Source organism: Neoarius graeffei, chromosome 4, assembly GCF_027579695.1.
Source record: "Neoarius graeffei isolate fNeoGra1 chromosome 4, fNeoGra1.pri, whole genome shotgun sequence".
Classification (NCBI taxonomy): Eukaryota; Metazoa; Chordata; class Actinopteri; order Siluriformes; family Ariidae; genus Neoarius; species Neoarius graeffei.
Genome location: NC_083572.1, coordinates 42,748,924 through 42,764,690, shown reverse-complemented (window position 1 = coordinate 42,764,690; position 15,767 = coordinate 42,748,924). Strand labels below are relative to the sequence as shown.

General features: G+C 39.0%; 1 protein-coding gene across 4 annotated transcripts in view; it reads right to left on the bottom strand.

The window, feature by feature from the left end:
• The window catches only part of chl1b (cell adhesion molecule L1-like b), a 163,879-nt gene that overhangs the window by 72,522 nt on the left and 75,590 nt on the right, over positions 1-15,767 (bottom strand). For all 4 annotated transcript variants that reach the window (XM_060919263.1, XM_060919264.1, XM_060919265.1 and 1 more), the window contains exons 3-9: positions 12,478-12,586; positions 7,378-7,568; positions 6,704-6,826; positions 6,113-6,283; positions 2,468-2,506; positions 2,042-2,153; positions 1,553-1,734 (exon numbers count right to left, since the gene is read on the bottom strand). In XM_060919263.1, the coding sequence (XP_060775246.1) occupies positions 1,553-1,734; positions 2,042-2,153; positions 2,468-2,506; positions 6,113-6,283; positions 6,704-6,826; positions 7,378-7,568; positions 12,478-12,586 (927 nt within the window). The remainder of the gene's footprint in view (positions 1-1,552; positions 1,735-2,041; positions 2,154-2,467; positions 2,507-6,112; positions 6,284-6,703; positions 6,827-7,377; positions 7,569-12,477; positions 12,587-15,767) is intronic.

The following is a 15,767-nucleotide window of genomic DNA, read 5'->3' as shown; positions in this document are numbered from 1 at the left end:
TTGTCATGTTTGGAGGAGAAAGAATGCTGAGTTGCATCCAAAGAACACCATACCTACTGTGAAGCATGGGGGTGGAAACATCATGCTTTGGGGCTGTTTTTCTGCAAAGGGACCAGGACGACTGATCCATGTAAAGGAAAGAATGAATGGGGCCATGTATTGTGAGATTTTGAGTGAAAGCCTCCTTCCATCAGCAAGGGCATCGAAGATGAAACGTGGCTGGGTCTTTCAGCATGACAATGATCCCAAACGCACCACCCGGGCAATGAAGGAGTGGCTTCGTAAGAAACATTTCAAGGTCCTGGAGTGGCCTAGCCAGTCTCCAGATCTCAACCTCATAGAAAATCTTTGGAGGGAGTTGAAAGTCCGTGTTGCCCAGCGACAGCCCCAAAACATCACTGCTCTAGAGGAGATCTGCATGGAGGAATGGGCCAAAATACCAGCAACAGTGTGTGAAAACCTTGTGAAGACTTACAGAAAAGGTCTGACCTCTGTCAGTGCCAACAAAGGGTATATAACAAAGTATTGAGATGAACTTTTGTTATTGACCAAATACTTATTTTCCACCATAATTTGCAAATAAATTCTTTAAAAATCAGACAATGTGATTTTCTGGATTTTTTTTCTCATTTTGTCTCTCATAGTTGAGGTATACCTATGATGAAAATTACAGGCCTCTCTCATCTTTTTAAGTGGGAGAACTTGCACAATTGGTGACTGACTAAATACTTTTTTGCCCCACTGTACCCCTTTTCCACCAAATCAGTTCTAGGGCTGGTTCGGGGCCTGTGCTGGTGCTGGTTCGCAACTCATTCAACTTGCGAGCCAGCTGAGAACCAGTTTGCTTTTCCATACCTCAGGGTGCTAAGGGGAGCCACGTCATTATGTCACTGTATACGTCAGTTACGTCACTGTATACGTCAGTTACGTCGCTGCGTTTGCATAAACCTTGGCGCGAACATCGAAGCAACAACAACACGGAGAAGAAGAAGCAGCAACAACAACAACAATAATGGATGACTTCGCGTTTGTACAGCTGCTGCTTCTCGTCGCTTAAAAATGGTGACCTTTCGCGGTCTTGCTATTGTTGTTAGTCTTAACAACTCCACCCCCCCCGACGTAAGCAGTTCTTTCCTCTAGCCCAGCAAAGAGCTGGTGCTAGCCTGAAACCGTTTTTTCTGGCCCCAGAGCCAGTTCTTTGTCAGTGGAAACAGAAAACCCGGTTCCAAACTAAGCACTGGCCCCGAACCAGCCCTGGAACTGCTTTGGTGGAAAAGGGGCAACATAGACACAGACAACCAGTCACACTCACACCTACGGTCAATTTAGAGTCACCAGTTAACCTAACCTGCATGTCTTTGGACTGTGGGGGAAACCGGAGTATACCCACACGGACACGGGGAGAACATGCAAACTCCACACAGAAAGGCCCTCGTCGGCCACCGGGCTCGAACCCAGACCTTCTTGCTGTGAGGCGACAGCGCTAACCACAACACCACCGTGCTGCCCCCCACATTGTTTTTAATACCTCAAATCAATCAATCAGTCTCACCCTCCACTGCTACATGGAAGTAGTGCACAGCTTCTCCATGGGCATTAAGGGCCTTGCACATGTATTTCCCTTCATCATCTTCTGTCACGTCCTCTATGGTGAGGTGCTTTCCAAAATTATTCAACACAGCTCGGTCAGGAAGTTCCTCTCCTATCTTGATCCACTCAACCATTGGAGTTGGGCTAGAGGAAGAAAAGGCCACAAGAAAATATTCATCAATAAGTAAAATGACAAATAGTGTTGTTTTGTTCTTTAAGCAACATTTAGAGATGGGGAAGTACATTTATGCGACTGGATTGCACTTGTACTTGAAGGTAAACACATTCTTCGAAAAAAATATTTAATGTCATATTAATGTTCTAACATATTTATTGATCGTCAAAGAGCTGTTGGTTATCATTCCACTAATGTCTGTAAATGACACACAATGCAAGAAATCTCATAGCAGTAAATAAGTTCAATTCAGTTAGATGAGAGAATGTTACTTACTAGCCTTCAGCAATGCATTCTAAGAGCAGTTCCTCCCCTTTGACAATATGAGTGTATGTTTGACCACCAGAGGGCGACAGAAGACTGGGCTTCCTCTCCAGAATGGCATTGGCTAGGATGAGGTATGATCCATATGTGAGGCCATATGATGCATATGATTGCATGAAAAGCCATTTCTTTGCACATGATGTTGTAATTAATAGTTAATCTAATAATTCATTTTTATACACATGCCACTGAAGGCATTAAAAAAAAATTAATTTCTGGATATATCCACCAGATGCCACAGAACACACCATGTGGACTCATCCTGAAGTACTATGTCTCGGTTTAAATTTAAGTATTACAAAAGGTTTGAAATCTTTGTTTTGTGCTGCTAAGTACATATGCTATTCTCGAGAAGCAGGCCTAGTGAACAATGCTCACCTGTTCCCCTTCCACTACCAGAATGACTCTCTGACTTGGCTGAAATGGAGAAATGGAAGACAGATGGAAAATACATGGAGGTACAAATAATAAATCCAAATAATGAATGTAATAAACCATAAATGAGATATAGATACCTGGCAGTAGTGATTCAAGTTACGATCAGGGATTTGTAATGTCATTTTGTTATCAAACTTATGTTGTGTTTATGCATTATCCAAATTTTTGAATAATTTAAATGTTGCTTTTTATACACATACGGTATAGTGCCTCTAGAATGTATTTACCCCTTATGATTTGAGCATATTAGAATGGGATTATTTTAAACTTCAATATAATAAATGTTGAGATATTTGGTCTAAAGCCAAATGTTTGGCACAAACCAAATCCACCCCAACACCCAAGTAACACAATTCCGTAATCAAGCACATTGGTGGTAGCATCATGGTCTCAGGTTACTGTTCAGCAGAGGAACTGGAAAACTTGTTCCTACCATAGATATGGTAATACGGATGGGACCAAATAAATGAAATTGTTGAGGCAGACCTGTTCCAGTCAGCAAGACTTCTGCATTTAGGATGAAAATATACACTATGTGGCCAGAAGTTTGTAGACACCTGTCCATCATACTCACATGTGCTTGCTGAAAATTCCATTCCAGATTTAGTCCTCCCTTTGCTGTTATAATAAACTCCACTCTACTGATAAGGTTTTCCACTAGTTTGTAGATGTGGCTGTGGGGATTTGTACCGATTCATCCACAAAAGCATTAGTGACGTCAGGCACTAATGTTGGGTGAGCAAGCCTGGGCTGTAGACAGTGCTCTAGTTCAGCACAAAGGTGTTTAGGAGGGTTGAGTTCAGGTCTCTGTTTAGGACACTCAAGTTCTTCTCCACCATCCCTGGCAACTCATCTTCATTTCTTCATGGTTTCATGTACTCCAGTTTGTGTAAAAGAACATTGTTATGCTGGAACAGGTTTGGGTCCATTAGTTCCAGTGAAAGGAAAGTCTAACTTCACAGCACACAAAGACATCCTATACAATCATGGGCTTGCAAATTTGTGGAAACAGCTTGGGAAATGCCTATATATGGGTATCCAAACTTTTGTCCATAAAGTGTATGTTCCAACAGGACAATTTGCCAAAGCACAGGGTTAAAAGCTACAAAAGAATTGTTGGGGGGAGAAAAAAAAAGGTATGTGTTTTGGAATGGCCAAATAAAATGCAGACTTGAATCCAACTGAAAATCTGTGGTGTGACCTGAATGGAAGAAACTTCTACAAAATAAAGGTGCTAAACTCATAGAAACACGTGAGACAACCCATTCGTAATTGAAAAACGACAGTTCACACTGAGGGGGTGAATACTAATTCAGTTGAGCAGTTTTTAGTTAGTTTGTTTTTTGTGGGCATCTAAATATTTGATTTCATTTGATTTTTGTAGAGATTCACTGCAAAGGGGACAGGAAATAAAATATTAAGATATGCTTAAATTTCATGTTGCAATACAGCAAAAAGAGAAATAATCATGGGATACTTTCTGGTGGCACTGCATGTAAATGGTTGTACATTTCTGTGAGTCTTCCCAGAAGAAGGTTCAGTTCCAAGTTTTCCAAATGATTACATTGAGTAAATCACAATTTATCTTTTAAATAAGTTCCTCTATGCCCTGATCCAATGTTTCTTGAACATGCTTCAAATGCCTTCCTTTAATAGTTTAGAAAATGTAATCAGGCAGCTATAACAATATGCTTCTCTTAAATCCCCGATCATGACTTTAATGTAGGCCAGTGCAAAAGCATGAGCTTTATGAGCAATGCTAATGTTTAAAAGACTCTTCTTCAAAGAATGGATGATATGTCCCAGATGTCTTAAACACAGATGACCATGAATCAAACTGTTTGATCTATCACTGCACCCTGAACATCAGAATAAACCTAGTGCTTGCTATGGCTGAGTTGATGCTATGTCATTGATCAAACACCATTGCTGTATATGCATGTGTCTCTGACACAGTCTGTGAAGTCTTATGTTCTGTTCAGGTCAAAATGACAGATTTGATGTGTAAAGGTAGAACAAGGAGAAACCCCCCCCACCCCCACCCCAAGTCTCCATAGAATATTGCATTTTCTATATTAAAGTATTTTTTTCAGCAACTGCTATGAATTATTCAGTAGCCACAGTCAAGATAACATGAAAAGCTATCTAGCTGCAAGGATAATTTATTCTTCTTCTGTAACCACTATTCTGGTCAGGGTTGTGTTGGATCTAGATACTATCCTAGGAACACTGTACATGAGGCAGGAATACACACGAGATGGTATGTCAGTCCATCACAGGGCATCATGCACACACACATTCACACCTAGAGGCAATTTAGCAATGCCAATTCACTTAATAACGTGTTTTTGGAGGTAAGAGGAAAACAGATAATCCAAAAGAAGCCCAAGTGGACAGAGTGAGAACATGTACGCCTCCACACAGAGAATAATCTAAGCTCAAGATCAAATCGAGGGGCCTAAAGCCATAAGCTATGTGCTCCACCATTGTGCTACCCTAGTTATGGAAGTGAGAATTTGAACACAAGTAGAACCTTACTGATAGGTCTAGAAATGAGATCCAGAAAGATGGCAATAATTTTATTGCCAGTAGTGGCTCAGTGATTAAGGCTCTAGGCTGTTAATCAAAAGATTGTGGGTTCAAACCTCACTACCACTGTGGGACACTTTGCCCACAGTGTACGTAGCCATACCACAAGGCCCTTTACCCACTTTGCTGACCCTCCTAGCTTCATAATAAGCAAGGTTATGTAAATAAAATAAATTTACTTTTTTTTTTTTGGTTCTTATATTGTCCTTTCTATGGGGTGACACAGTGGTGCAGTGGTTAGCACTGTCACCTCACAGCAAGGAGGTTCCGGGTTTTAACCTGCTGGTAAACTAGGTTCTTTCTGTGTGGAGTTTGCATATTCTCCTTGTGCTTGCATGGGATTCCTCTGGGTGCTCCAGTTTCCTCCAACAGTCCAAAGGCATGTGGATTAGGTTAAATGGCTACTCTAAATTTCCTGTAGGTGTGACTGTGAGCATGGCTGCTTGTCTGTCTCTCCGTGTTAGCCCTGCAATAGATTGGTGACCTGTCCAGAGTGTACCCCACCTGTCACCCACAACGGATAAATGGTATAAGGAACGAATGAATGCACTATCCTTTTTTTTTAAACTTGTGATTTAAGGAAATTGCACACAGCAACTTCCTGTGCTTTGGAACTATTATATATTTAGAAATCATAATCTACAATGTGCCGCCTGTATCTGAAACCATGAGTTTTCTTGATAACTACTTAAGGAATGCAAGTATTAGCTTAGTTTCCTTTGTTTTGCCACAGAGGTACAGGATAATAAGCCTTATAATTTCAAGTGCAAGTCAAATTAATATGTTTCAAAAATCTAGCCTTTCTAAATATGACAGCAAATAGCCACTTTTTCTACCATATCATTCCTTCCATCTCTTATGTGCACACCTGCCCACATGCAACTGCATCAAAACCTTAAAGCATGTCAAGTTTTTATACTGTTTATATCATTAAAGTATTGATCTGGGTCAATATAGAATACATCAGTGAACAATGTGTTTGAAGGTTTTACATACAGTTGCTGACAATAACGGACATGGCAGTTTTCTGGACGATGGTGCGTATTCTTGGGAAGGATGCATAGCAGCAATAATCTCTCCGGCTGTCTGTCTGAATGGCGTTTGAGAAATAGAGATTCCCATTTAGCCCCACAGTCACTCTCTCATCCTGCTCTATTTGCTTCATGCCTACATGAGTAAGAGAGAGAGAGAAAGAGCACAGAAAATGTTTTCAGTGCTGTCTTGTGCCTGCAAATGCATGGCAAATACACATAATATACACATAATATTTACTCAGCCTTTTTATTTTTATTTTATGTTAAATGGTTGAGCATGACATTAAACCTAATTGGCTGATCATTAAAAGAATGCCTCTGTGTAAGTGCTTTTTACTCACTCAAAATAAGTGTAATGCTGTGATGCTAAAGCAAGGCATTCAAATACATTTCATAAAGAAGTTTTGAATAATAACTCAAATTGTGCAGTGACGAAAGTAATTCTGTATGAAAAATAAGCATGTCCTGAAAGTAAGGAAATATTAAACCAACTTTTTATAGACGCATGATGTGACCCAATATATTTACATGCATGTCATGTTTGTATACTAACTTATGGTCATCCAGTAGATTTCCAGTGGAGGAATTCCTTTAGGTGGATTGCATTCCAGAATAAATGGCTGTCCCTCTTCTACCTTGATTGGATCAATTTTCTCTTTTGGGAACTTCGGAACATCTGGAAAGCACAACAAAAACAGGGCAAACACTGAAATCGACAGTTGCAGTAATATACCATTGCAGCAGGAGGGCAGTAAGAGGCCTGGTTCTCTATAGTTCTCTTAAGAACATGCCAACATAAAACAGATAAGATTTATAGCACCCTATAACCTTGGTCCCAAAGCACAGTAATAACACACCATTACTACATCACCACATCATGTCAAACTCCAACGAATGACTAAGAAGTGCTCATGCTTTGTCACCGCTGCCCCCTTTGGCCTGGTTCCATCGTCCAGAGATTAATATGATGGGTTTTACAGCACTGTGAGGAATGTATCAAGGTGTATGATAAAGAGAGCAGTGGGTCTACTTTTCACCCACTCCATCCCCATGGTTCACATACACACACTTATACAGCATTGTTATACAGCAGGGCAAAGTTCAGCAGGCTTGCAGCAGGCAAATACAGTGGACACCCCCATTGAGAGCAAGAGTTGCTAGTTCAGCAGACTCCAGCTTTTAAATCTAACTGAAAGAACCATAATAGTACACATATATTTTACTCACTGGGAATGATGAATTCAATTTCCTCTGACATGGCCGTTCCAAGCTTGTTGGAGGCATAACAGCGATAGATGCCTTGGTATTCAGTAAGGTTCCCATTGTTCAGGATGATAAAAGTTCCAGAGTTTTCTTTAGTGATCAACATGGTGTCCTGATAGGGATCAAAATCTTGCCCGTCCTTTGTCCATTTGAATCTAGGGGGAAAAATGTTTGATAAGCAATCTGAATCCTAAAATTACGCGCAGCACTCTGATAATTATGTAATTATCTGTGTTAACTATGTTGTGTTGGAGTAATGTAGTGCACAGCATTAGAAGAAATAGAGAGAGAAGACTTGCAGAATTCATTTTTTGCAATACTATAGCCATACAATATTGATATAATTTATATTTTACAGAGGTGGACAAAGTACCCAACTTCATAACTTACAGTGGTGCTTGAAAGTTTGTGAACCCTTTAGAATTTTCTATATTTCTGCATGAATATAATCTGAAACATCAGTTTTTCACACAAGTCCTAAAAGTAGATAAAGAGAACCCATTTAAACAAATGAGACAAAAATATTATACTTGGTCATTTATTTATTGAGGAAAATGATCCAATATTACATATCTGTGAGTGGCAAAAGTATGTGAACCTCTAGGATTAGCAGTTAATTTGAAGGTGAAATTAGAGTCAGGTGTTTTCAATCAATGGGATGACAATCAGGTGTAAGTGGGCACCCTGTTTTATTTAAAGAACAGGGATCTATCAAAGTCTGATCTTTACAACACATGTTTGTGGAAGTGTATCATGGCACGAACAAAGGAGATTTCTGAGGACCTCAGAAAAAGCGTTGTTGATGCTCATCAGGCTGGAAAAGGTTACAAAACCATCTCTAAAGAGTTTGGACTCAACCAATCCACAGTCAGACAGACTGGGTACAAATGGAGGACATTCAAGACCATTGTTACCCTCCCCAGGAATGGTCGACCAACAAAGATCACTCCAAGAGCAAGGCATGTAATAGTCGGTGAGGTCACAAAGGACCCTAGGGTAACTTCTAAGCAACGGAAGGCCTCTCTCACATTGGCTAATGTTAATGTTCATGAGGCCACCATCAGGAGAACACTGAACAACAATGGTGTGCATGGCAGGGTTGCAAGGAAAAAGCCACTGCTCTCCAAAAGAACATTGCTGCTCGTCTGCAGTTTGCTAAAGATCACATGGACAAGCCAGAAGGCTATTGGAAAAATGTTTTGTGGATGGATGAGACCAAAATAGAACTTTTTGGTTTAAATGAGAAGCGTTATGTTTGGAGAAAGGAAAATACTGCATTCCAGCATAAGAACCTTATCCCATCTGTGAAACATGGTGGTGGTAGTATCATGGTTTGGGCCTGTTTTGCTGCATCTGGGCCAGGACGGCTTGCCATCATTGATGGAATAATGAATTCTGAATTATACCAGTGAATTCTGAAGGAAAATGTCAGGACATCTGTCCATGAACTGAATCTCAAGAGAAGGTGGGTCATGCAGCAACACAATGACCCTAAGCACACAAGACGTTCTACCAAAGAATGGTTAAAGAAGAATAAAGTTAATGTTTTGGAATGGCCAAGTCAAAGTCCTGACCTTAATCCAATCAAAATGTTGTGGAAGGACCTGAAGCGTAAGGAAACCCACCAATATCCCAGAGTTGAAGCTGTTCTGTACGGAGGAATGGGCTAAAATTCCTCCAAGCTGGTGTGCAGGACTGATCAACAGTTACCGCAAACGTTTAGTTGCAGTTATTGATGCACAAGGGGGTCACACCAGATACTGAAAGCAAAGGTTCACATACTTTTGCCACTCACAGATGTGTAATATTGGATCATTTTCCTCAATAAATGAATGACCAAGTATAATAGTTTTTGTCTCATTTGTTTAACTGGGTTCTCTTTATCTACTTTTAGGACTTGTGTGGAAATCTGATGATGCTTTAGGTCATATTTATGCAGAAATATAGAAAATTCTAAAGGGTTCACAAACTTTCAAGCACCACTGTAAGTGAAAGTACAGATCACACTGGTCAAATGCTACTCTGATACAAGTGAAAGTTGTACAGTCAAATTTTTACTTAAGTTAAAGTACTGAACTACTTGTTTTTAAAAATACTCAAGTATTAAAAGTACATTTTCTGTCAATGCATTGTTGTATTATTGCCACAATGCTTACAAAACCTAATGCCTCTGAAGCAACTTACTGGATTTATAAAATGAACACATGCTGTGCCATCATGGTGGTTTAACGTTAAGCTAGCTAGTCAGTGACGCTCCACCTGACATGCTAACAAACTCTTTTCAAACTCAAAATCATATTGGGCAGCTAACGTTATTAGAAAAGAAAGATTTCTACATTCTGTTTATTTGGCAAGATTATGGTGAAATATATTTCTGAAAGGACTTCAGATAAGTTAATGTTATTCATGTTAGCGTTACTCCATTTTTACATGCTAACTAACAGTGTCCAAGTTAACTAGCTATGTGTTAATGTTAGCCATGGATAAGGCTATGCCACATTTGAACACAGGTGGATCTTAATCAACTAATTATGTAACTTATGAATTGAATTGGTTGGACCAGCTCTTATTTAGGGGTTTCATAAAAAAGTGTGTAAATACCTACTGTATGCACACTCCAGATTTCTTTTTTTTTTCATCTTAATTATTTATTTTTTGTGTCACAATAAAACAACAATTTTCACCTTTAAAGCTGTAGGCATATTACTGTATGTAAATCAAATGGTGCTACCCCCCCCCAAAAAAAAAAAAAAAAAAAATCCATTTTAATTCCCTCTTGTAATGCAACAAAACAGGACAAACACCAAGGGGATTAATACTTTTGCAAAACACTCTACACTCTCAGGTCTAATTACATTTGTAATCTTTGTCTAATTACATTTATAATGTCTAATTGCATTTGTAATCTTTGCAAAGATTAATGTTTAGCATTGGATATTCACCAGACATTTTTTTAAGAACAATGTATAAAAATGCATATACTATGTGTAAAGTAGGGAGACTTGACAAAACTTTACAATGTAACATTTTCACAGTCTTAATAATGTTTATGCAGTTATTCTGAGATAATGCCTTGAGTAAAGTCAATCAGTCTGTTTTTCTTGTTTGTTTTAAGTTTGCATGGCTGGACAACATGCAGATTTTCTGTTATTAACAAGAGCATCCATGTTGAATGTTGATCCCATATCAAAAAGGTTTTTTTTTTTCTATTTTTTTAGTTAACTCTAACTTATAGTGTGTAATTATTTTTAAGTGTATTTTTCTTACATTAAATATCCTGTAAAAGCTATTGTGAGATATGTCTATCTGTCTATCTATCTATCTATCTATCTATCTATCTATCTATCTATCTATCTATCTATCTATCTATCTATCTATCTATCTATCTATATGTGTGTGTGTGTGTGTGTGTGTGTGTGTGTGTGTGTGTGTGTAAAAGAAGACACACCAGAAACAGTACATCAAACATATCTCACTCAAAGATCTGGTGATCTCATTTCCTACATGTCCTCTGAACAACTGCCTCCCTGTCTGCCTGACTAGATGGTTTAAGCATTGCTATGGAAACCACACAAGAAGGAGAGTGTCATAAATATTTGACCAACTAGTAACCCCAGTGTGTTTAATCAGTAAGTTTTTTTTTTTTATGGTGTATTTCATGTATAGACAGACAGACAGACAGACAGACAGATAAACAAACACATTTTTGCACAACATTTCATTACTTATGCTTACTTTCCGTTGTATTATTATGCATCTATTTATTGTTACATGACATACATTATTTATACATATACTTTACATACATATATTCACTTTATTAGGAACAAGAAAATTGCTTGAATCAGCAAGTGTACATGTGCTCCTAATAAAGTGGCTGAAGAATGTACATAGACCTAATGTGCTGTAAACAGATACTAGTATAAATACGAATACAATGTGTAGATTTATTTCTATATTGTTCCTGGTTTGTTCCACTCACCTGACCTAAACACTGCCTTACAGAGCTCCACCATATTTATGCTACATTTTGATACAAACCGGTGCAAAATTTACAAAAGGATTATACTTTCACTTTAAGACATGTGCCACTCCTTATAGTCCACATCTGACACATGACAGTCTGTACATAGGCAGTATATCTCTGCTGGTGTTTACTATATATATATATATATATATATATATATATATATATATATATATATATATATATATATATATACACACAGTATGAGTTCATGGAAAGATTTTCTTTTGAAAACAATAGTGGATATTAATTAATTTAAGAACAACAAAAAAACAAGCAACAAATGGACAAGTTAATATCTTTTTTCATATATATATATATATATAGGTATAATATAAAAGGGATCAAAGGACTACATTTAGACTCACAGCAACACTTCATATCAGCATTGTAATAGATTCTAATAGTGTATCCAATGAATTATGCTGATGTTTCTTGAATGTTGCAAACCCAAAAACTGAAATAAATCTGATAATATATTATTAAGTGACTATTGTTGTCAACTATAAACAACAGTTCCCTGATTTGGGAAAGACATTGCTGTCTTGAAAAATATTTCCTTAGTTTACTCAGTCACATTACACAGAACTGTAGAAAGTCAAGTTTTGTTCTGCAAATTGCTATTTTTTTACTTTGCGAAGAAAAATGCACTACTTTATCAGTAGTTTCTGGGTTTTCAGTGGTTTCTGGGTGCATAATGGCAGGGTTCAACTTTAATATATAATAGATGAAACGTTGCGCATCCCTCTATAGATTGTACATATTGTGGAAGTATCAAAATTAAAGATGGAAAATAGGAAACATTCAGAACACTGACAACTGGTAGCACTATAACCATTTTACCCTGTGTTGCAAAAGCACCCAATATGTGCTTTCTTTTAAAATGAACCATAGGACTGCAGAATTCCATCAAGTACATGACATCAGGCAGCAGTAGTAGTACTTTTCTTTTATTGATACACCTCTTTTGGCCCTGCTAATGATCTAGTGTGTGAGTGTAAGCATGAGTGCATGTGTGTACTTGTTTGTGTGCTTACTCTGGATCAGGGTTGCCTTTGGCTTCACACTTGACTGCAAAGCTCTCATCAAAGGACAAAGCGATAAGAGTGGCTGGTGACTGCTCTGTTATTGTTGGGGGCTGCTCAACTGGGTAAAAAGAGGACAGGAGAGGCTGTTACATTACACAGGAATACATGAGAAGCTCAGCCATACGTACATGTTGACTCACTCATGTGCTCACATTAATCATGGGCAATGGTGCATGCATTCCTGTAAGGACCAACTGTGACAGTGTGACCTTAGGCCTTGATTAACAATAATGTGTAGGCCTAATAAAATATGCACAACAGAGTAAACATAATAATATGATGTAGAAAAAAATAATTAGCTGAGCTGTAATCATAATCAGTGGCTGAACCATGGCCTGAAGTCAAGGTAACTTTAAGTTGATGACTTTTGAAAAGTACCCTGAATTACTGGTTTATTAGGTACACATTGTGCATTCATACACATTGTACTTTCCCACAAATCATGTCTTATAACTATGGTATGTTGTATAAGTAAATCAGACGCTCTTTTGTAATGTTAGAGAAATCACATCTGACTTGGGACATAGTGGATGTGCGGAATGACATCCCCAAACACTCTACTCATCAGATTTGTCTCGAAACGTTGATAATGGTCAAAGGCCATGCTGGGTTCAGAACAATACTTTTCCACTATTCAACTTATTTGCATACAATAACATTACATTCCTTGCAATAACATTCCTGCAGAAGACCTCCAGTAACACGTAGAGTCCAGGTGAAATCTTGCTCTTGCAGCAGTATGCTACAATAAAAACAAAATGCTACTTGATACCTAATAAAATGGCAACTAATTTTATCTGCTAAGCCCGGGCTATTCAATTGGCGGCCCCCGGGCCGGGCCCAGCCCCTGAGGAATTTTGTACCAGCCCTTAGAGTGTACTGTAATTATTACATATGGATAGTCTCATATAGCACATGCGGTATGCGCGCACGTTTAAGTCATGGTGGAAAACCAGGTAAAATATAGCTGTTTTAGCTGGACATATATTTTGGGGGACCTCACGACTTCCGCGAATGGCTATTTTTGATTGGTCATTTAAATGACCAATCAAAAATCGCCATTTGCGGCGTGGTCGAGTGCAACGCTCTGACCGCCCTGACTTTCTTTCAAGCAAGAAGACAAGCTAACGAGACAAAATGTCTCTCTCTACCTTAAAGAAAAGAAAAATTGACTCAGAGAACAGGCACTTCAACAATGAATGGATGGAGAAATACGTGTTTATTGCTGTCGATGCGAAGCCTGTGTGCTTAATCTGCAACAAGTGCCTCGCCGTGTGTAAAGAGTATAATTTGAGAAGACATTTCAACACAACGCATGCTAACTTTAACACTACTTTCCCGCCAGGCTCTGCCGCTCGGAAGCAGAAGATATCGGGGCTTACATTTTGTTACACTCAAAAAAATAACTTGCAAATAACTTGCTCAGTGAACATAATAAAATTATGGAAAGTATTTCCACCCAAGTAAAATGCGTTAACTTAGCCAGAAACAATTTTGTTGAGTGACCTAAATGTCAACCGTTACATGTTAGACTTAGGTTCATGTAACAGACACCCATGTTGTTTTTTTTGAGTGTATGAGCAAAGACGTCGGCTATTGTTACGGACTTGTACGGCTCAAGAGAGAGCAACGGTGGTATTGTTACGAGTGGCATGGATATTGGGAAAAAAGAAAAAGCCGTTTACAGACTTGGAGACAGTCAAGGAGTGTATGCTGGCATCCATTGATGAGGTGGTAACAGATGAGAAAACACAAAAAAGTGTTACGGAGTCGATCAAGCAAATTCCAATATCTGACACGTCAAATATGAGGAGAGTCGAATCCCTTGCATCGGATGTTTTTGAGACGCTTTTGGACAAGCTGAGGAACACAGCAAAATCCCCAGTGTTGAATTAACACTCAGAGTGTTTATATAGGTCCAATTGGACCTATATAAACACTCTGGGTGTTAATTCAACACTGAGGAATTTGCTGTGAAGGCTGAGGTGATGTCTTTGGCTGTGGATGAGTTGACAGATAACAGTGATGTTGCGCAGCTGTGTCTCTATGTGCGATTTTTTGATGGAGAATGTTTTTGCGAGGATCTGCTTGGTTTAATTCCCCTGGAGGGGCAGACCACCAGTGAGATTTTATACACCAAAATTTCTGCATTCTTTGAGGAGAACAACTTGGATTTGGCGCGCGTCAACATGCTGGTGACGGATGTTGCGCCGTCCATGGTGGGCAGGGATCAGGGGCTGGCCGCGAGGATGGCAGCCACGGCTCCGCAGATGAGATCGCTACATTGCCTTATCCACCAAAGCCTCCTGTGTGCCAAACTCAGTGGTGAGTTAAAAGAGACCATGGACTCTGTCATGGCAACTATAAACTTTATCCGTTGCACCTCCAGTTTACAGCACCGGCTTTTCCGCAAGCTGTTGACTGACATGTCTGCTGAATACAAAGATTTGCTCATTCACAATGACATTAGATGGCTTAGCAAAGGAAACGCATTGAAACATTTTTGTGAACTAAGAGACGAGATTCTGGTGTTTCTCTGGTCTTCAAAACTGAAAAAAGCTGGCAAGTTTCTGTCTCTGATGGAAAATGATGAGTTTAATGCCACTGTTTGCTTTTTGAGTGATGTTTTCCATCATTTGAACCAGCTCAACGTGGCGTTGCAGGGCAGAGATAAAACAGTTTCAGAACTTGTGGAGAAACTTCATGCTTTTCAAAGAAAGCTCTCACTCTTCTCTGCTGATCTTTATCCTGGGAAAATGCTCCACTTCCCCACATAAAGGAAATCTGGCCTGCAAATTACAGAGGTGATGTCAGGCTTTATTGACTCATTGAAAAACAACTTTGCCACCAGGTTTGATGATTTCAGCATCTCCAGTGAAATGATGAGATTTGTTAAGGACCCTTTCTGTGTGAATGTTGAGGCAGACTTTGCATTGAAAGGAAAGGAGCTAGTACCATCATTGGATAAGGTTTTTTTTTTACAGCTGGAACTCATTGACATTCAGTCATCAGATGACTTGCGACAGTCATTGCAGCAGGCAGGTTTTGAAAAATTCTGGACCCATGTAGTCAGTCGAGAGAAATTTCCACACTCAAGGGCTCTTGCACTTTTTCTTCTGACAATGTTTGGCTCAACATACACTTGTGAGTAGTCATTCTCACACATGAATGCCATTAAAACACACAATCGCATATCCCTGACTGACCAGCATCTGCAACACTGCTTGCGCATTGCCCTG